The following is a 21003-nucleotide window of genomic DNA, read 5'->3' on the forward strand; positions in this document are numbered from 1 at the left end:
AATGAAATCAAATTTCTTGGGGTGAAAATAGACGAACAAATCAACTGAAAATCACATATTAAACACGTACAATCCAAAGTGTCAAGAAGCGAAGCAATAATAAACAGAGCCAGACAAGTTTTTGATCACAAATCACTCGACATTCCATACTGTTCTCCAGTTTTACCGTATCTGAATTACTGTGGTAAGGCCTGGGGCAATAATTATAAAAGTACAACATATCCATCATTCATTCTGCAGAAGAGTGCTATACACATCATACATAAAGCTGGATATCGGGATCACATCAATTCACAATTCTTACAGTCAAAAATACTCAAATTCACAGATCTTTTTACAATTTTAAACAGCCCACATACTATTCAAAGCAAAAAAAAAAAAAAGTATTACCATGAAATATTCAACAATTGTTCACTGAAAGGGAAGGGGGTTATAATTTAAGGGGAAATTTTTATTTTAAAACAAGGAGTGTGCGCACAATGAGAAAAAGTTTTAGTATGTCTGCCTGTGGTGTGAGACTGTGGAACAGTTTAAATGTGGAGCTAAAGGAATGTCCAAACATAAATCAGTTCAAAAAGCAGTATAAGGGGCTGATTCTCACCAGGTAGAGGGATGAGGAAAGGGTTTGATTATCACCAGGTGCTTACAGCTTATTTATCTGTTTTGGTTTCTATTCTTTCTTGTTGATCTTAAGGTTAAGTGTAGTTTGTGTTGTATTTCCCTGGAAATACCTGTTTAAATTCCTAAAATATCATCTTTTGGTAGTTTTAACATGTATGAATGGGGTAAAATATGTATTATTATTTGATACAGATAAACCTATCTGTGATTATTTTCGTTACAGTCTAATAAACAGTTATATTTTTGTACTAAGAAGCTCATATAAGAGGTCATATCTTGATACAGAAAGATTTTTGCCACAACTTAAAGATTGTTGCTAGAAGTAGTTTATATTGTGTAGAAAGATATTATTGTTGAAATCAATTTGAACTGTTCTAATTTATTAAGACGGGTGGGATTAAGTAAGATTGCACTGCTTCCCACTCCTTTTCAAACATGTAATCTATCATTAAGTGTTATTGTAATTGTTTTGTTTCATCTCTTTCTTCAAAATTTGTATGTGTCCTCTGAAGGTACATGACCATTTTTCATTATTGTGCTTTTTACATGTTCGAAATAAACTTCACTAAGTAACTACATTTTCCCTAAATTGTTATCCCCCCCAAGATCAATGAAAAAATTACATATATTTAATACATGTATACAGACTCACAAAAGCATCCATAAAAGCTTCAGCACTCAGACTCTTCTATTGTGAAGCCATGCTGTTGTGATGGATGTGGTATGTGGTTTAGCATTGTCTTGCTGAAACTGTCAAGGTCTTTCCTGACAGTGACGTCTGGATGTTGCTCTAAACCTCTCTGCTTTTCAGCATTGGTTGTTACTTTCCAGATGTGTAATTTCCCACACCATAGACACTAAAGCAACTCCATACCAAGCTGGATGGTGCCTCTATAGCCTTTTCTCTGAGTTGCTTTGAGTGTTCTTTTGTCTTTGTGGTGTAATGGTAGCCAGGAATACTGATGAACCAGTGACTGGACCTTCCAGACACAGGTGTCTATATACTACAATCACTGAGACATTCACTGATCCCCATTTCAGTCGCTTGTAGACAAGATCATGTTGATGTGCTGAAGTTCAAACAGAGCATCAGAACTGGTGAAAAAGGTGAATCTGAACATGGCATCAAAAGCCCCTGACAAAGACCTCTCCCTCCATAAACAAGCCCACTCTCATGGATTAGACTGTAATGTGTAGTAATGGGCGTGGCAGACATGTTGACAGTTGGAGCAAACACCTAAATTAATCTTGTTCGTCTCAAATGTGTCATCATTGTTCCCAAACCTGTTCTACCAGCTGCATAAAGAGAGAGTTACCTGCCACTACCTTACACTCCGTCTACAGCTTTGTCCACCTGCGTTCGTCTTCCATCCTTCTCTCTACAACCATGCAAGAGAAAGACGTTTGCATATCCAGTCTGAAGGCAGCTGTGTGCCTCCTGGTCGGGACCTTTAACAAATATGCCGGCACTGATGGATGTGCTGAGTCCTTGAACTTTGCTGAGTTCAAGGCATTGGTGCAGAATGAACTGCCTGAGCTGCTCGAGGTAATGTACACTCTTTGAGATTGTGGTGTGATAAAGCTGGAAAGAGTTTAAAATGGCCAAAAAAAATGGGTTTTCAGTTGCAAAAATTTGTTAAAATTGGCAAAATTGGTGGGAAGAAGTGATAAAAATGGGTAAAAATTAGGCAAAATTGGTGTAAAATGGCAGCAGTGTAATCCAAAAATGTTCATTTTTTAAGGCATCTGGAGACACCCTCCCAGTGTCTCACGACCCCCAATGGGGTCTCGACCCCAACGTTGAGAATCCCTGTGTTAGAGTACTCAGATTACTTTTTTTTGGTTCTATTGTTGAAATACAGCATGTTAGTTTTACAATTCAAGTAATCCTGGTTACATTTCATAAATTTTTTGTCTCATTAACAAATAATATGAAAAGAACTTCACACTCTGAAAGCAAATTACTACATCCAAGTCTTATCTGAAGCTAAAGGTAATGGTAAGATAATCTGGAGACAACTAAATAGTCTAATTAAACCAAAGGCTACCAATTCTTCCAATAAATATGAACTGAAAATAGGAGAACACTATTAAGCCAATTTTACAACTTTTTGTTCCACACAGTGTAACCATTAGTAACCTGCTCCACCAATCTTTTAACACATTTTCACCACTTTTAAAGTTACTCTTAATGTAGTTCTGCTATTTTTTAAATAGAAAAATAGATATTTACAAAAAAGATCCAACTATATAGAAACCTGTTTGTTACCACTGGAAAAAAACAAACAAACAAACAAACAAACAAACAAAAAAAACTGTCTCCTTGTCCTTATCATAAATTGAAGGCAAACTCACACAAACTTTATAAAGTGTACAAAAATCATTTTAAAATAAATTGCTTAATATTGGGAATTTAGGACTTCTAATTTTATTGCCGTAGTTTCAAACAGCTATCAGTATTATTATTTTTTTTCTAGGACGGCCTGATCTAGGCATACAGTGCCAATAAAAAAGAATTCACCCCCATGGATGTTTTACTCTTTCATAGATTACATATTCAATCATGGTCAATATAATTTGGCCTTACAATTTGGATGTAAAAACACTTTTATATCGCAGTGAAAACAGATTTCAGTGACTGCATAAATATTTGGCCTCTCCAAGTCATTATTTAGTAGATTCACCTTTGGCTGCAATCACAGCACTGAGTCTGTGTGGATAGGTCTCAATCAGGCTTGCACATCTGGACGCAGTAATTTTACTCCATTCTTCTTTGCAAAACTGCTCAAGCTCTGTCAGGTTGCACAGAGGACAGTCCTTTTCAAGTCCAGCCACAAATTCTCTATTGGATTGAGGTCTGAGCTTTGACTCGGCCACTCCACAATATTCCCCTTGTTGTCTTTTTTATTTATGGTGAAATGGTAGCCAGGAATACTGGTTAAACAGTGACTGGACCTTCCAGACACAGGTGTTTTATATTACAATCACTTGAGACGCATTCACTGCACTTAATATTACATTTTTTTAACAAATTGACATTACTTTGTAGGAATCTGTTTCCACATTGACATGAAAGAGATTTTTTAAAGTCAAGTTATATAGACTGTGATTGGTTTATAAAATCAATAAAAGGGTCAAATATCCAAGGGGTGCATACTCGTCATAGGCAGTGTAATGTTGACAGTGTTTGACTGTAATTCTTCCCCTCCCAGGAATACAGTTGTGCCACAAAGAAGTTGTTGTTCATGCACAGTAAACCAGTTCAACCAGACGAAATAAAAAAAATATCCACAGACGTGCTCAGTCATATTCCTCTCATGGCTCACACCCTGATGCAGCAGAGCAACTGCCAGCAACCACAACTGACGCTGTGACCCTGGACTGAAATGTTTTAAGGCAGCAAGACACACACACACACACCCACACACACACCCACACACACAACAGATAAAGGCTAACAGCTGCAGGAATAATAATAGTGTGGTGTTTTTACTTTGAAATTCTAGTATTATTTTGGCAACTTCTGGTTTCCGGAGCCTTTGTTACTGGCGCTAACTTGACTCTGCTCTTCCTGAGGCCTTCACCCCCTCCCCCTCCTGGTGCTGTGGAAAGCCCACACCTGCAGCGAGTTATTCATCCTCCGCTGACTACCTAAGACCGGCTGCAGCTCTCAACAGCGCCTGAGTTTTGCCAACCCTACCTAGTGGTAACGCCGACTCGAGCCTCACTCACAGAACTTACGAGTAACATTTGAAAATTTTCCAGTGCTTGATTTTTGACCTTATTTCTAACGTGTCTCTCCTTCTCCTTTCCAGTGCCTCACTCCCGCTCACAGCCGCCAGCCCTAGCACTCTCTTTACACTGCCTAATATTCCCCTGGACCTCTGGATTCCCCTGTGCACAATACAACTGTTAAAACTGCTCTACCACCTCTGCTTCTGGGTTCAACCACACCAATCCACACAACAAATAGTTTCCTTTTTAATCAGGGGTGTCAAACTCAATCACAGCAGGGGCCGAGATCTCAATTTAGGTTTAACCTGAGGGCCTAACAGGGTCAAGATTTAACCCAAAACTGTCAACTGTGTTTCACAGGTAATGAATTATAGGGAAAATGAAATGGTGATGATAAAGAATTTTAAGATTTCTAAAAAAAAAAAAAGTCAAAATGATTAAATATCACAGCATCAATGTTACTGTGTGTCCATGTCAAATAAATAAATGAATTAAAGGCTTAAAATCTCAGATAAAAAGTCAACTTTATAAGTCCTAGAGGTCAAGACACAAAATTAAAAGTCAAAATAAAGTTTTGAAAGGCAAATCTATGAGTTTCAAGGTCAAGACATGAGATAAAAAACAAAATTAAGAGTTTAAAAGGTCAAAAAAGAAGATAAAATCCTAAATTGTGATTCTAAAAGGTCACAATATGAGATAAAATTCTAAATCAGGAGTTTAAAAAGTGAAAATATTGGATTAATCTCAAAGTTAGGACTTTAAAAGGTCACAATATGTTTTGAAATGAAAAATTGTGAACCTACAAGGTCACAATGTGAGAGAAAAAGTCAAAATTATGACTTTAAAAGGTCAAAATATGAAATAAAACGTCAAATTCCTAAGTTGAAGTCATAAACTTGGGATACAAAATGAAATATGAAATAAAAACACAAATTAGTTTCTTTGCCTTATTCCTGACTTTTTATCTAACTATTTCTACTCTCTACTTTTTCAGATTTTTATGACTTAAGTTTTTCTTTCTTTTTTTTTGTCTTTTTTTTTTTTAATCTTCAAGGTTAAATTTACATTTTTAAACTGGAGGAAATCTGCAGACCTCATCCACTTCTAATTAAAATATAAAATGATCTTGCGGGCCGAGTAAAACTGCACGCTGGGCCGCATTCAGTCCCCGGGCCTTGAGTTTGACACCCGTGTTTTAAATGAACAAATGAATCTATCTCTATCTCTGTCTCTATAAATCAGACCACACCTTGTTGACTGTGTAAGGAGCTTGATGGGCGTTGTACGTCTAAAGTAATGTGGGTATTAAAAGAGTCTCCTGCCTCTGCCAGCCACTAAATCTCCTTCGTTCCTGAACAGTGACTATCTCCTACTCTCTCATCAAACATGGACCCAGCGAGGGACCCGACTGCGATGGAACTGGCTGTCGCCTGCATTGTTGGGGTCTTCAATCTTCACTCTGGTGGCGCTGAGAGTCTCACCAAGTGTCAGGCCAAGGACCTGCTAAAGGCAGAGATGCCCGAGTTGGTCAAGGTATGATACAACCTTGGGGATTAATAGCTGTAATAATTTAAGTCATATTCCATGTCAAACTTAGAACAGGCAGTTTTCATTCTTTTTGTGCTTTACTCAAAACCGTACTTGTTTTTGGTTGTTGCAAACCTCTGAACATGTTTAAAATCAAGCTTTTCAGAGGCACTGATGTTCTCTTATGGTAGATTTTATACACAATAAAAGCTTGAAATGTATTCAAAAAGTCTTATCAGGTTGAATTAAAAAAATGTGTGGAGCTTTAACTCCATGGGGCAGATCCACTAGGATCAAGCTCTGTGCTTGTAGCACAGGACCAGAGTGGGACTCATTTTCAGCCCAGGAGTTATGTGTAAATGGGACATGGAGCTATTTTTGCACCATCGCATGCATTTTGTGTGCAGTTTTCCATTTACATGTGCTCTGCAGATGTGGTGCAGTGTTTTTTTCTGGCGACCCACTTTTTACAAGGTTCAAGCCATCGTGACCCAACACCGTTGTTTTCCACACAAGGCTGGTGCTCGCTCTAATTACGTTAATTCCTGACTCAATCTTGTCCTGATCTGTTTTACAATCAGGAAGAAGCCACTCTACCTTCGTTACAAAGACTTTCTTCAAATGCTTGACCCCTTGGACTAGCGGTGAGATATATCGATATTTACTAAGTACTCTTTTGGTATTGATCCCTGTAACAAAGTATCTATACCAAATGAGTACTACAAAATACGTCTCACCACCGCTTCTCCAGCGAGTGCCTCCCTGCCTCTCTCTCCTCAAGACTGTTTGGCTTTACTGCCAGTCCAATTTGGAGACCAATCATCTTAATTTAAAAAAAGAGAAGAAATTTGTTATGTTGTGGATAATTTAATTCTAGTATGCAATGCAGTATGCAAGTCCAATATTTTATTCTTTCTTCAAAAGTATCAGTATTGGTATCAGTATTGATAAAATTACATCAAAAATTTCTGTATTTAAACATTGGTATCGTCAGTCTCTACCTGGGACCCTCAGTAGTTGTCTGGTCTGGAACAAAGACTTCTTCTTTTATTAAGCAAGTATCAGTAACTGTGACTTCAGCTCTTCGGCCTTTCAGTGGCTGGTAGAGCCTTATTTTGTCTTTTATTATAGTGGGGAGGGTGAGTATAAAAGGATAGAGCGCCCCATGTGGCTATAATGTGTACTGCAAAAGTAAATGTCCCATTGAATACTGTAGTAAAGATATTATGCAAACTAAAAAAACTTCCACGGCCCAACTTTGGGACTGAATGCAGATCTGCCCCAATAAGTCTCAAACACACAACTGAAAAGAGACAAAACGAGCATTCTCTGTTTTACCAGGACTAACATTTACATTTATTTGTGATTTTTCCTCAGGCAGCAGACCGTCAAGTAGGGTTTGACTGTTTGTTTGATAAACTGGATTCTAACAGCGATGGCAAAATCTGCTTCTCTGAGTTCATCCATATAGTGGGGGGCATGGCCACTTCCTTCAATGAGATGTTCAAAAGCATGCAACAGTGCCAAAAGTGAAGGAGGACAACACCCTGGGGTGGAGTCGGATGGCTCCAGCAGAGACGACATCCCTGCAGTGGCTTCTTTGTTTACTAGATAAATAAAGTAATACTCTCCATTTACATGCCTGAGGAGTTTTTTTTGATAAGACATGACATTTTGGGTAAAGAAGAGAAATGAAGAGAATCTGTTCCTGAATCTAAAATGTATCAATTAAGAAGAATTTCGAACTTTTCACTGCGAACCTTTGACCTCTTTGGGTAATGACCAATGCTGGGGCTGACACGTTTCATAGTTAATCTGTTAGAGCAGGGGTTCTCAACCTTTTCAGCCTGTGACCCCTAAAATAAAGGTGACAGTGACTGGTGACCCCCACTGTACCTGAAGGTGGATGAACACAGCCATGAACATTCAAGAATAGTCATGTGGAGACAAAGCTGCCTGTTATGGGGGAAAATGGAAGAGCTTTCTGGGGTCCAGCCAAACTGGGGGCCATCAAAATCATGGTCCAGTGTAAAGTTAAACTGTGGTATTTTATATTTAACCTGAATAATAACCACTCTTATCAAAGAAATGCATTTTAATTCATTAGTGTTGAAAGTAGCCCTCTTAAAGATGTTAATCCTTTTGTTAAAAACAGAATTAAATACGCTAAAAATAGCTAAAATGGGTTGATAATGGCTAAAAATGGTGGGAAAGGTGATGAAATTCGATTTTAAAAGTAGCAGAAATGGGGTAGAAAAGTCAAAAATTACATAAAAGTTGCAAAAAATTGAAAAAATGGGTTAAAGTGGCAAAAAGAGGCCTATTAAGTGGTAAAAGGGGATTCAAAAATTGCTGAAATGGCTTTAAAGTGGCAGAAACAGGTGGAAATTTGGTGAAATGGGATGAAAATTAATATAAACAAAAAGGCAGAAATAGCCAGAAACTGGCAAAAAATGGGCAAATCAAATTGTGAAACGTGGCTTAAAAAGTAGTTCAAGGGTTTAATAGTGGCGATAATGTGTCAACAGAGCCAACAATAGGCAGAGAGTTGCAAGATTTGAGTTTAAAGTGGTGGAAAGAGTTTAAAATGGCCAAAAAAAAAGGGTTTTCAGTTGCAAAAATGTGTTAAAATTGGCAAAATTGGTGGGAAGAAGTGATAAAAATGGGTAAAAATTAGGCAAAATTGGTGTAAAATGGCAGCAGTGTAATCCAAAAATGTTCATTTTTTAAGGCATCTGGAGACACCCTCCCAGTGTCTCACGACCCCCAATGGGGTCTCGACCCCAACGTTGAGAATCCCTGTGTTAGAGTACTCAGATTACTTTTTTTTTTTGGTTCTATTTTTGAAATGCAGCATGTTAGTTTTACAATTCAAGTAATCCTGGTTACATTTCATAAAATTTATGTCTCATTAACAAATAATATGAAAAGAACTTCACACTCTGAAAGCAAATTACTACATCCAAGTCTTATCTGAAGCTAAAGGTAATGGTAAGATAATCTGGAGACAACTAAATAGTCTAATTAAACCAAAGGCTACCAATTCTTCCAATAAATATGAACTGAAAATAGGAGAAAATATCACCTCTGATCAGGCAAAAGTCACCAATAAAACCAATGATTTCTTTATCCAGAGCTTGCCATGAATTTCTCTCAGATAAACAGTAATCTGAGTAGTACAGTGTTTAATGATGATGTCAACTCATTTCAGCTCAAAGAAGTTGACCAATCAACGGTCTTAAAAGCAATTAATAATCTAAACACCACCTTCTCTAAGGATATATAACCTGGACACATCATTTCTAAAAAACTATGGTAATATTTTGATTCAGCCTTTCACTCACCTTATCAATGTTTCTATTAATACCATCTTTTTCCCTGATGGATTGAAAAATGCTTTAGTCAAACAGTCAAACCTATTTTAAAATCTGGGGATGCTAAAGAGATGAATAACTACAGACCAATTAGTCTTCTTCCAGTCATGTCAAGAGAAGATAGTCTCTGATCAACTACTACACTATTTAGAGACAAATCATTATTTACATCCTCTCCAGTTTGGTTTTAGACATTATCACTCAACAGAGTCAGCTAGCTGTTTGTTATTGGAAAACATTAAACAGTCTCTGTATAAAGGAAATGTAGTAGGTGCAGTGTTCCTGGATTTAAAGAAGGCATTCGACACTGTGAACCATGACATTTCTAAACTGTCCTTGTTTAATTTTTCTAAAAGGTCTGTTTCATGGTTCAACTCATATTTAAAAGGTCGTCAACAATGTGTTGGGATTAATAACACAAGGTCTGTTTTTTTTACAAAACTGAAACAGGAATTCCACAAGGAAGTGTCTTAGGCCCTATCCTTTTCAGTTTGTATATTAACGACTTGCCAAACGTCTGTCCTGATGTACACAGTTATCTATGTGTCCGGTAAAACCTGTGGTGCCGCTGCTGATGAATTAACTAAAAACTTACAAAAAATATCAACTTGGCTAAACACCTCTAGCTTGAAACTAAATACAAATAAAACACAGTCAATCTGTTTTCCCTTCAAACAGTTGCCTGATACAGAAACACTGAATGTTGAAATCAAAGGTGAGAGTATTGAACAGGTAACAGAGGTGAGGTATCTGGGGATTATTTTAGACTCTCAGTTGAATTTAAAAAGCCATGTTAAAAAAAATCTGCCAAACCATTAGGGCTAATCTCTGTTGTTTTAGGGTGATAAGAAACTGCTTGACAAGTAATTGTGCTTTTATGTTTTTAAATTCGATGGTACTTTCACACCTTTCTTATGGTTTAACAGCCTGACAACAAATCAGTCAGTGATCAAACCCTTAGAGTGTCTCTACAACCGAGCTCTGAACATCCTGGATAAAAAACAAATTAGACACCATCACTGCCATGTTTTAAACAAATACAAGATCTCAAGTTTTAGAAATTTTATTAATTTCCACAACGTAAAGTTTGTGTTTAAATGCTTGAATGGACCTGCTCCTCCACCTTTCTGCACATATATAAGGAGACTACAGAGCTGCAGCAGACCCACCAGAGCAGCATCAGATGGAAACTGTCTCATTTCATTTTGCAAAGCATCATTTGCTCAGACTGCATTCCCTGTGAAAGGAGTGAAATTCTGGAATTTTCTATTTGAACACCTGAAATGTATCACAAACTTACCCACCTTTAAGAGAGCTACCAAATGCTGGTTATTTCAGCAACAGAGCTGCTCTCACATTTGAGTTTCTGTAACATTGTCACTGTTTAATGTGTTTTTTACTGTCTCTATTGTACCCAGTTGTTTTTTCCCTTTTTAATCAACTGTTTTAGCTTTTTTATTCTTACAAAAGTCCTTGTAGGGACAGGTGTTGCAAATTAGCATTCGCTACAAACACTATGATACTTGCATGGGGTGCCTGTTCTCAGTTGCCTATGTTTATTGTATCTGTCACTATTAAATAAACCTTAAATAAATAAATAAATAAAACACCCATCTAAAAGGTGTAGAGTACAAAACATTAAATGATGCAATTCTAGACAGTGATGTTAATCCCTGGTGGTAACCATGACAACCAGTGGAATAAGAAAAGTTTCTGTTATTTGATCCATTCTGTTGTACTATAGAAACATTCACGATGGCGGTGTAAATGGACAGTACCCCCGCTTATGAAAGAGTAAAGCTGGTTAATTTTGTATCTTATATACTTTTATATATAAAAACCTGAACTTTAAGTGATCAAATTACATGTGAGATTTCCATGTATTTCTATTACAGTAGTTCAAGGTAAAATACTACATTAACGTAATTTTTAGAATTATTCAAACTTGTGTATAAAGGTTAAAGTCTTAATTTTATCACTAAATGTAAACTTGAGCTGGTCTTTCACATAAACTGTATTTGTTAATTTGAATACACATTAAGTTAGTTTTATCTTCTCTGAGCAGGAAGAAACCAGAACCCTTCTTGTTGTGAGGCGTCAGCAGCAACCCCTGTCCCACTGTGTGGCCCATACATTAATATTCATCTCTAACTGTCAGTGATGTTTTTTTCCTGGTTAAATGAAGGTTGAAAAATAGGTATAATGAATATAAATATAAATAAATAAATAAATGTATATGGATGTAATGGACCTGCCCCTGGCCGGCACCTGACAACCTGGGCTGTGCACGGGGATCTCAGTTTAATATAAATGTATTTCTGCTGATTTTTGTCTCATAATGATCTCAAGCTAGACTTCTACATGACAACTGAAACTTTATTGTCCTTTCCAATCAAACATAAACACTGACTTCAAAACTTAAAGTGTCTTTATGGGTGTAGCACAAGGGGGGAATGGGTAAACAACACCGCTAACCCCTGCACCGCCGTGCTGCTCCTGGCTGCCAAATAATGCAAGTTTAATTTAACCATTGCAAAAATATTGCTCATAAATGTGGAAATCTTGGTTAAAAAATAAATTAGAATTCATAGATATTTGTAAAAATGATGCAACATTTGTTGCTTGGCTAGGCGCTTAAAGGGGGCTCTGTGTAATATCCTTTCTGGGGGCCAAAAATCACTAACTATTTTATACGTTATAAAGCAGAACAGACTGAAATGAAACGTGTACATCCATGTCCTTTTAAAGTTTTGGCCTGTCTCTGTGTTCAGTCATATATTTTGTTTCATCAAAGGTCCAAACTGTCATATTTTTCATCTTATTCTTTTTTTTTTTTTTTTAAGGGAAATTTGGGTCACAGTTCACATCACAGAAGTGGTTTGTCTGGACCAGATGAGAACCACTACTGCAGGCTGCAGCTTATGCCAGATCAACTAAACTGACTAAATTTGCAGTCTCCAAAACTGCATGGAAAATCATGGAAAATTTGCATGTGAAATACTCCCAAAACAGCAAAACATTTTGTATTACCCCCTCATAATCTGGAGCACCTTGTTGATTATGTAAAGAGGCATAATGGGCATTGTAGGTCTGATGTAGTGATGACTCACTTTAAGCCAACACCAACATCAAACAGGCTGGTACCACCCAGCCTTTTCAGAAGAGAATCACAATTCTTCCCTAACCCCTCTTATCCAAGGGTATAAAAAGAGTTGCCTGCCACTAAACCTCCTTTGTTGCTGAACAGTGACTATCTCCTACTCTCTCATCAACCATGGACTCACCGCCGCAGATGTCTGCATTGGATGGAGCAGTCTGCCTGATGGTTATGACCTTTCAGAAACACCTTAAAGAAGGGGACAGTCTCACCAAGTGTCAGGCCAAGCAACTGATCATGGAGGAGATGCCAGGACTCATCCAGGTAGGAAACAACCCAGTGAATGAAAAAGCTGTGATAACTTAAGTCATGTTGTGCTAACTGTCAAACTCAGAACAAGCATGTTTAAAATCAAGCTTTTCAGCTGCACTGATGTTCTCTAATGGTAGATTTTGTGGGAAGAAAAAGCTTTGACTTTATTAAAAAAATGCCCCCTATTGTCACTAGTGGCTAAATTCACCAGCTATTTGGAGCCTGAACAAAAAAAATGTCTAAAATGAAAGACTGAAAAGAGGCAAAAGAGCATTCTCTATTTTACAAAGTATATATTTATATTTTTATTTTTGATTGTTTTGCAGGCGTTAGAGTGTCAAGGAGGGTTTGAGGCAAATTTCAATAAATTGGATTTGAACGACGACGGTAAAATCTCCTTCTCTGAGTTCGCCATGATGGTGGGCGGCATGGCCTGTGCCTGCAATAAGGAGCTCACCCGCATGAACCAGCAACAACAGCTCTAAAACTGAAGGAGGACAACCGCACCCTGGGGTGGAGGCGGATGGCGCCTGCAGAGACAACATCCCTGCAGTGGCTTCTTTGTTCACTAGATAAATAAAGTTAATACTCATCATTTTAATGCCTAAGGAGTTTTTTTTGTTCAGACATGACATTTTGGTTGAAAGACATATGAAAAGAACCTGTTTCTGGATGTAAAATGTATCAATTAAGAACAATTTAGAACTTTTCACTGTTAAATTTAAAACCTTTGACCTCTTTGGGTTATGACACTGAACATGTGGAAATCCTTTGTTAGTAAATATGGGACTTCATGTATATTTAAGTTCTACATAATTGAAATTGCTCCAGTAGATGTACTGTTATGGCTGAAAATGAATCACACAGAAAATGCATTCGCTAGAAGGGCTTATTTAAACACTGCAGGGTTCAAGTTTGATCCTGAATGTCTGGGAGGATCCCAGAGAGACATTCTAGTGAAAGGTGTGGTTGGGAACCTTGGCTGGGTGCAGAAGTTCTTGTCAGACCGGTGTGTGAGACTATGAGCACATGCACACATTTGCAGGTGGGACGGCTAGCATGCTCATGTTCTTTTCTGGGGCCCAGAGTTAAAAACGAGCGCATGAAGGTTGGCAAAGACATGAGCCATTCTGAATTTAAGCTAGGATTAGAGCCCATGCCCCGCCTTATGACTCATATTAAAAAAACATGACTGTCAACCACTGACTGTATCACGGCACACACAGGTCACCAGGTGTGCTGTAGGAAATTATCCAATTTGACCTCTTAAAAAAATGATTGCAGGAAATGATTGATTTAACCTAAGACCTGAGCTTTTTTTGTAATGCATTTTTAGTTTCTCCCACTAATTTGTGATAACTGGGACCTGATAGGGATAAAACCTAAGCCTTGTCTTCGTACGGGAAGTAGTTCTCAGCAAAAAAACAAAAAACGTCTGCATATGAGGACAATAAAAGCCTTTGACTTGTGGGAAGTCATTTTAACAAATGTGTTTTTAAAGCATTGAAGCTGCTCCAAAACAGCAAAACACATCTCCAGATGACCCCGATTCTGCAGAAACACACCGCTGAGTCGGCCATTTTGGCTGTGCAGGCCAGAAGGTGGGGGAGCCGTCCAGTGAGGTGTCAGTCATTAAGTGACGTATGGTATGGTCATTTTTCTGATGGTGGACCACATGGACGTGTTAAATATTCACCAGAAGTTCTGGAGGTCTTGAAAAAACGTTTTCAAAATTATCACAATTATTACAAAAGATCCTCACATTCCCCAAACGGTTCCATGACATTTCTGCGAAAATTTTTTTTTAAAAAAATGGAAAAGCCCACAAAAACTTAAATGTACCCCAAACATGAGATATACACATAAATTCCCCCCAAAAACCTTGAAAATTTATGGAAAATAGCCCAGAACCCACCAAAAATATTTCCATGAAAATCCCTAACAATTTCAAAGGGTATTACCCCAAAATTTCCAATAAACTTCTCCTCAACATTATGAATGAATTCCTCCAAAGACCCTAGGAAAATTATGGAAAATTTGCATGGAAAATATTCCACAAAACAGCAAAACTGTTTCTCTAACATTTCCATGAAAATTAAGAAAATATTTAAAAGTTCTTTCCCTCCAAATTCCAAGAATTTTACCCTTAATAAAAGGAAAATTTCCATGGAAAATATTCCAAAAACTCCCAAAATGTTTAAATAATTAAACATGTTACTCAATAAACTGGAGTGATATGGAATCGAGGGAAAGTATCAGACTGTGTGGGGAGCTATCTGAACAACAGGAAACAGTTTGGGAAGATGGGTGGCCATTGTTTCAAATGTTTGAACATTACTTGTGGTGTCCCCCAGGGGTCAGTGTTAGGCCCCAAGCGGTTTCTTCTTTATGTCAATGACCTATCAAAAGTATCAACGGTATGGAAAATGGTCTTGTTTGCTGATGATACCAACATTTTTAGTTGTGGAAATGATCCGAAACATTTATTAAATGTAATAACTGCAGAACACAAGTTAAAAATATGGTTTGATAGAAATAAGTTATCTTTTAATTTACATAAAACAAAAATAATACTGTTTGGGAACTGCAGGTCTAACTTACGAAATCCAGATCCAGATAGATGGGGTTAATATTGAAAGAGTAAATGAAATCAAATTTCTTGGGGTGAAAATAGACGAACAAATCAACTGAAAATCACATATTAAACACGTACAATCCAAAGTGTCAAGAAGCGAAGCAATAATAAACAGAGCCAAACAGGTTTTTGATCACAAATCACTCGACATTCCATACTGTTCTCCAGTTTTACCGTATCTGAATTACTGTGGTAAGGCCTGGGGCAATAATTATAAAAGTACAACATATCCATCATTCATTCTGCAGAAGAGTGCTATACACATCATACATAAAGCTGGATATCGGGATCACATCAATTCACAATTCTTACAGTCAGAAATACTCAAATTCACAGATCTTTTTACAATTTTAAACAGCCCACATACTATTCAAAGCAAAAAAAAAAAAAAATGTATTACCATGAAATATTCAACAATTGTTCACTGAAAGGGAAGGGGGTTATAATTTAAGGGGAAATTTTTATTTTAAAACAAGGAGTGTGCGCACAATGAGAAAAAGTTTTAGTATGTCTGCCTGTGGTGTGAGACTGTGGAACAGTTTAAATGTGGAGCTAAAGGAATGTCCAAACATAAATCAGTTCAAAAAGCAGTATAAGGGGCTGATTCTCACCAGGTAGAGGGATGAGGAAAGGGTTTGATTATCACCAGGTGCTTACAGCTTATTTATCTGTTTTGGTTTTTATTCTTTCTTGTTGATCTTAAGGTTAAGTGTAGTTTGTGTTGTATTTCCCTGGAAATACCTGTTTAAATTCCTAAAATATCATCTTTTGGTAGTTTTAACATGTATGAATGGGGTAAAATATGTATTATTATTTGATACAGATAAACCTATCTGTGATTATTTTCGTTACAGTCTAATAAACAGTTATATTTTTGTACTAAGAAGCTCATATAAGAGGTCATATCTTGATACAGAAAGATTTTTGCCACAACTTAAAGATTGTTGCTAGAAGTAGTTTATATTGTGTAGAAAGATATTATTGTTGAAATCAATTTGAACTGTTCTAATTTATTAAGACGGGTGGGATTAAGTAAGATTGCACTGCTTCCCACTCCTTTTCAAACATGTAATCTATCATTAAGTGTTATTGTAATTGTTTTGTTTCATCTCTCTCTTCAAAATTTGTATGTGTCCTCTGAAGGTACATGACCATTTTTCATTATTGTGCTTTTTACATGTTCGAAATAAACTTCACTAAGTAACTACATTTTTCCCTAAATTGTTATCCCCCCCAAGATCAATGAAAAAATTACATATATTTAATACATGTATACAGACTCACAAAAGCATCCATAAAAGCTTCAGCACTCAGACTCTTCTATTGTGAAGCCATGCTGTTGTGATGGATGTGGTATGTGGTTTAGCATTGTCTTGCTGAAACTGTCAAGGCCTTTCCTGACAGTGACGTCTGGATGTTGCTCTAAAACCTCTCTACTTTTCAGCATTGGTTGTTACTTTCCAGATGTGTAATTTCCCACACCATAGACACTAAAGCAACTCCATACCAAGCTGGATGGTGCCTCTATAGCCTTTTCTCTGAGTTGCTTTGAGTGTTCTTTTGTCTTCGTGGTGTAATGGTAGCCAGGAATACTGATGAACCAGTGACTGGACCTTCCAGACACAGGTGTCTATATACTACAATCACTGAGACATTCACTGATCCCCATTTCAGTCGCTTGTAGACAAGATCATGTTGATGTGCTGAAGTTCAAACAGAGCATCAGAACTGGTGAAAAAGGTGAATCTGAACATGGCATCAAAAGCCCCTGACAAAGACCTCTCCCTCCATAAACAAGCCCACTCTCATGGATTAGACTGTAATGTGTAGTAATGGGCGTGGCAGACATGTTGACAGTTGGAGCAAACACCTAAATTAATCTTGTTCGTCTCAAATGTGTCATCATTGTTCCCAAACCTGTTCTACCAGCTGCATAAAGAGAGAGTTACCTGCCACTACCTTACACTCCGTCTACAGCTCTGTCCACCTGCGTTCGTCTTCCATCCTCCTCTCTACAACCATGCAAGAGAAAGACGTTTGCATATCCAGTCTGAAGGCAGCTGTGTGCCTCCTGGTCGGGACCTTTAACAAATATGCCGGCGCTGATGGATGTGCTGAGTCCTTGAACTTTGCTGAGTTCAAGGCATTGGTGCAGAATGAACTGCCTGAGCTGCTCGAGGTAATGTACACTCTTTGAGATTGTGGTGTGATAAAGCTTTGACATGATTGCTAAAGTGTGCTGTTCATGAGTGTACCACTATATCTGAACACATGTTTGTAATTCCTGCTTTTTGTGGGTCTTTTTAAGTTTGCCGATGTTCTGTACGGTTTGTTTAGGGAGATTTTGTGTGACTAAATGTTCAAATATTTCTAAAAGACCCACCCATTCTTACTTCCTGCTTCAGCATGAAGTTATTTTTTATTTCTATCTCCAAATGGCAATGTAGAACAAGGAAAAAGAATGACTTGAAACTTCCACGAACATGATTTAAAATGGCTTAAATGTTGTTTCGAACAGAACCCAAACTGCCAAAAAGAAATGGACGAGGTGTTCAGCAAGATGGACAGCAATGGAGACAAGGCCGTTGACTTCCAGGAGTATGTGACGACTGTAGCTGCTCTAGCATGCATCTTCCATGAGCTCTGCCCCAAGGTGTGAGCCGCCGCACTCTTGGGTGGGGTTATAAAAGGCAGACAAAGAGATAAACTCCATGTGATGATTGTTTTAACGACTGCAATAAAAGAGCTTAACAACAGTTGCATGTCTGAGGTGTTTCCATTACATGAACTCATGAGTGATGAAGGGGCATTCACGCCCAAGTAAAAAACTTGAACATTATTACACAGGAGGCGACACATTACCTAAATAAACAGCAGGTATGTTTAGTTCATGCTGTCATGACATACTTCTATGCTCTTTTGACTGCAGAAACTCTCCCTATGAATCTTTTAAGGAAGGAATCAGTGTCTAAATTTAGCCCTGGACTAGATCTAAACTTTTGAAACCTGCTCAGGTGGTCATCTTTTCCAGGCCCAGGGTCTATGGGAAATAGAGAAGAACATCCTACTGGAGTGAGCTGTTACTCTTGTTTTCTCAGAGTTGTGCCTGCTGCTGTCAGCACAACTGAAGCTAAATTGCCCTCTATGTTTTAATGTAAAAACTCCAATTCCAAAAAAGTTGGGACGCTGTGTAAAATGCAGAAAAAAAAAACACAATGCGATGATCGTCAACTGTCAGACCTATATTTCATTCACTTTAGAACAGAAACAACATATCAAATGTTGAAACTGAGACATTTTAACATTCATTTTAAAAGTACAGCTTTATTAGGATTTGATGGCAGCAACACATCTCAAGAAAGTAGGGACAGGGCCATGTTTATCTTGGTGTAGCATCTCCTCTCATTTTAATAACAGTCAGTTATCGTCTGGGGAGTGAGGAGGAATGTTGTCCCATTCTTGTCCGATGAAGGATTCCAGCTGCTCTTGGGTCTTCTTCTATGATGCTACAAATATTTTCTTTTGGTGAAAGGTCTGGACTGCAGGCACCTGGACTCTTCTACTGTGAAGCCATGCTGTTGTGATGGATGTGGTATGTGGTTTAGCATCATCATGCTGAAATAGTCAAGGTCTTCCATGAAAGAATATTGCTCTAAAACCTCTATCTACTTGTCAGCATTGATAGTGCTTTTCCAGATTTGTAAGTTGACCATGCCATAGGCAGTAACGCAACCTCATACCATCAGAGATGCAGGCTTTAGAACTGTGCCAGGATAATAAGCTGGATGGTAAGAAAAAACAGTCTGCACATCAAAAAGCTCCCACTTTCAGTCAGGTGATTATTGTGTGGTAAATTTGCTAAATTTGGTCATAGTTAGCTTTGGAGGCACCTCTTAAAGAAAAAAATCAATATGACAGTTTTTTTTTACCGTAAATCCTTATTTTTGGGATATAAATTTTTGGGCTTGCATTAATCACGATTAACTACAATCTACAATTAGTGCAGTGTTTTTTACAATTGCGATTAATCACATGCTTTTTTGGGTGACTTTTAACAAACTTTGGCTAAGTCACTGCAGCCTCTACCTGCAGTCACAGTGATGTGAAATGAGTCCATCACTGTTCCCTAACATCTCAGCAGACAAGTCACCCCAGGGGACAAGTCAGAGTCATCTGAACTGTCAGAATTTTGTGCTGTTCTCTTATTGGCAGAAGTACAAAGAGAGCATTAGTTCAGCTTAAATGGTCATTGACCCAAAGTTTATTAAGGATTACATATAAAGTTTACAAAATGTCACTGGTATTATGAAACCATCACCTATTTACTGTTGACTTATTTCCTTTCAAATCCATAACAAACTCCTTTATCCATGGTTAAGTTCATGTTTAAGTCTTCAGTCTAACCACTGAGCAGGTCTGTATCCTAACAGGAAGTTACACTTAGTTTAAGACAGTAGAAAATCCAAAAATGACACAAAAACAGTTCTAAATGCAAAATAGAGAAACTTTAGAGTGGGATTCAAAGGGTGGGATTAATCGTGATTAACTACAGATATCCTGAGATTTATCTCAATTAAAAATTGTAACCTTTAGACAGCCCCTGTATGTTACTGTATGTCTCCATTACATGCAAAGATGGCATGTGTGCATCACATGTGGACAGTCAGGATTACATGAAGATCTTCTTGTTTCTATTTCTAATGTATGTCTTGTGTACTTTTGTATATATATATATATATATATATATATATATATATATATATATAGTGGGAATATGCACTGGCACTGAATTAAACAGATATATTTCTCTTATTTGTCTGACTTGTATATCAGGTTGGCTTTGCAAACATGTTGTTGTTGGGTTTACCATACTCATAGGATCCTCTGTTTATGTACTTTTGGTGTTTCAAATTGAAATAGTTATGTTGGGATAGCTGATGTTTGTGTTCATGTATTTGTGTAAATGCATTTACAAGTCTGAAGAAGAGCATGCTGGCTCAAAACACTGCTTGATTTTAAATAAATGCTTGAAATGGGAACTACTTGGACATTTTTCCTTCTCTTTAAGTTCTTTTTGGATCCAGCATCCAGTTTACTGATGTGCCTGTCTTATTTTGATTTTCTGACAAGGTGGGGTTCCTCTCCTCTTACGTCTGTAGCACAGGGAATCCATGGTAACTAAAAAGAATTTAACATTTGGATTAATGTGACCACAGAACAGTTTTCCATTTGGCCTCAGCCCATTTTAAATGAGTTTTAGTCCAGTTTTTCACAGATGAGTAACCTGCTGAATTATTACAACCTGTTTTTTTTGTTATTAATGTCTTGCATTCTTCAGCCAGAGACTTGTAAATATTTTTTATTGATTAGTATAAATTTAGGGGATTTGGGTGGTATCCTCACACCTAAATGTGTCAGATATTAGCAAGACATAAACTGAACTACCAACTGAATCACCAACTATACATTAGGCTTCTTCTTCCTTTTTGTCAGTGTGTTTCTTATTTGTTTTTGTTTTACTGTTTATTTTCTCTGTGTTTGTCTTTTGCTCATGCACTGTAATGTTATACAACTTCTTTAAAAAAAAAGGCCATTTAATGCAAGTATGAGGGCATGAGGCTGCAGGGCTGTGTGCAAACACAGAAGGCACCTACAAAAGTCAAAGGAGAAGCAAGAAAGAGAAGAAGAGTCGTGGGAAAAGA

The 21003-nt window shown here is 37.4% G+C and overlaps 3 protein-coding genes across 3 annotated transcripts; all 3 read left to right on the top strand.

Annotated features, from left to right (window-relative positions):
* The first annotated feature begins 1968 nt into the window (after nt 1–1968).
* On the top strand, nt 1969–13267 carry LOC121504738 (protein S100-A1-like). Its single transcript, XM_041779787.1, has 3 exons — nt 1969–2167; nt 12550–12678; nt 12993–13267. Exons 1-3 carry the CDS (start codon nt 2009–2011, stop codon nt 13149–13151), a joined length of 447 nt encoding a protein of 148 aa, XP_041635721.1. The 5' UTR covers nt 1969–2008; the 3' UTR covers nt 13152–13267.
* Nucleotides 5371–7516, top strand: LOC121504739 (protein S100-A11-like). Its single transcript, XM_041779788.1, has 2 exons — nt 5371–5889; nt 7261–7516. Exons 1-2 carry the CDS (start codon nt 5743–5745, stop codon nt 7414–7416), a joined length of 303 nt encoding a protein of 100 aa, XP_041635722.1. The 5' UTR covers nt 5371–5742; the 3' UTR covers nt 7417–7516.
* A 3971-nt stretch (nt 13268–17238) lies between the features above and the next one.
* On the top strand, nt 17239–18051 carry LOC121505033 (protein S100-P-like). The gene is made up of 2 exons (XM_041780153.1): nt 17239–17480; nt 17820–18051. The coding sequence occupies exons 1-2, from the start codon at nt 17322–17324 to the stop codon at nt 17958–17960; spliced, it is 300 nt and encodes a 99-aa protein (XP_041636087.1). The 5' UTR covers nt 17239–17321; the 3' UTR covers nt 17961–18051.
* The last annotated feature ends 2952 nt before the right edge of the window (nt 18052–21003 follow it).

Source organism: Cheilinus undulatus, linkage group 22 (assembly GCF_018320785.1).
Source record: "Cheilinus undulatus linkage group 22, ASM1832078v1, whole genome shotgun sequence".
In the NCBI taxonomy this organism is placed as follows: domain Eukaryota; kingdom Metazoa; phylum Chordata; class Actinopteri; order Labriformes; family Labridae; genus Cheilinus; species Cheilinus undulatus.

What these genes read in the sequence shown, in the direction of transcription:
- LOC121504738 (XM_041779787.1), top strand. Translation starts at nt 2,009, where the DNA reads ATGCAAGAGAAAGACGTTTGCATATCCAGTCTGAAGGCAGCTGTGTGC. An exon ending in AACTGCCTGAGCTGCTCGAG is followed by an intron (nt 2,168 to 12,549) that starts GTAATGTACACT and finishes TCACCGCCGCAG; the next exon opens with ATGTCTGCATTGGATGGAGC. An exon ending in AGATGCCAGGACTCATCCAG is followed by an intron (nt 12,679 to 12,992) that starts GTAGGAAACAAC and finishes ATTGTTTTGCAG; the next exon opens with GCGTTAGAGTGTCAAGGAGG.
- LOC121504739 (XM_041779788.1), top strand. Translation starts at nt 5,743, where the DNA reads ATGGACCCAGCGAGGGACCCGACTGCGATGGAACTGGCTGTCGCCTGC. An exon ending in AGATGCCCGAGTTGGTCAAG is followed by an intron (nt 5,890 to 7,260) that starts GTATGATACAAC and finishes ATTTTTCCTCAG; the next exon opens with GCAGCAGACCGTCAAGTAGG.
- LOC121505033 (XM_041780153.1), top strand. Translation starts at nt 17,322, where the DNA reads ATGCAAGAGAAAGACGTTTGCATATCCAGTCTGAAGGCAGCTGTGTGC. An exon ending in AACTGCCTGAGCTGCTCGAG is followed by an intron (nt 17,481 to 17,819) that starts GTAATGTACACT and finishes TGTTTCGAACAG; the next exon opens with AACCCAAACTGCCAAAAAGA.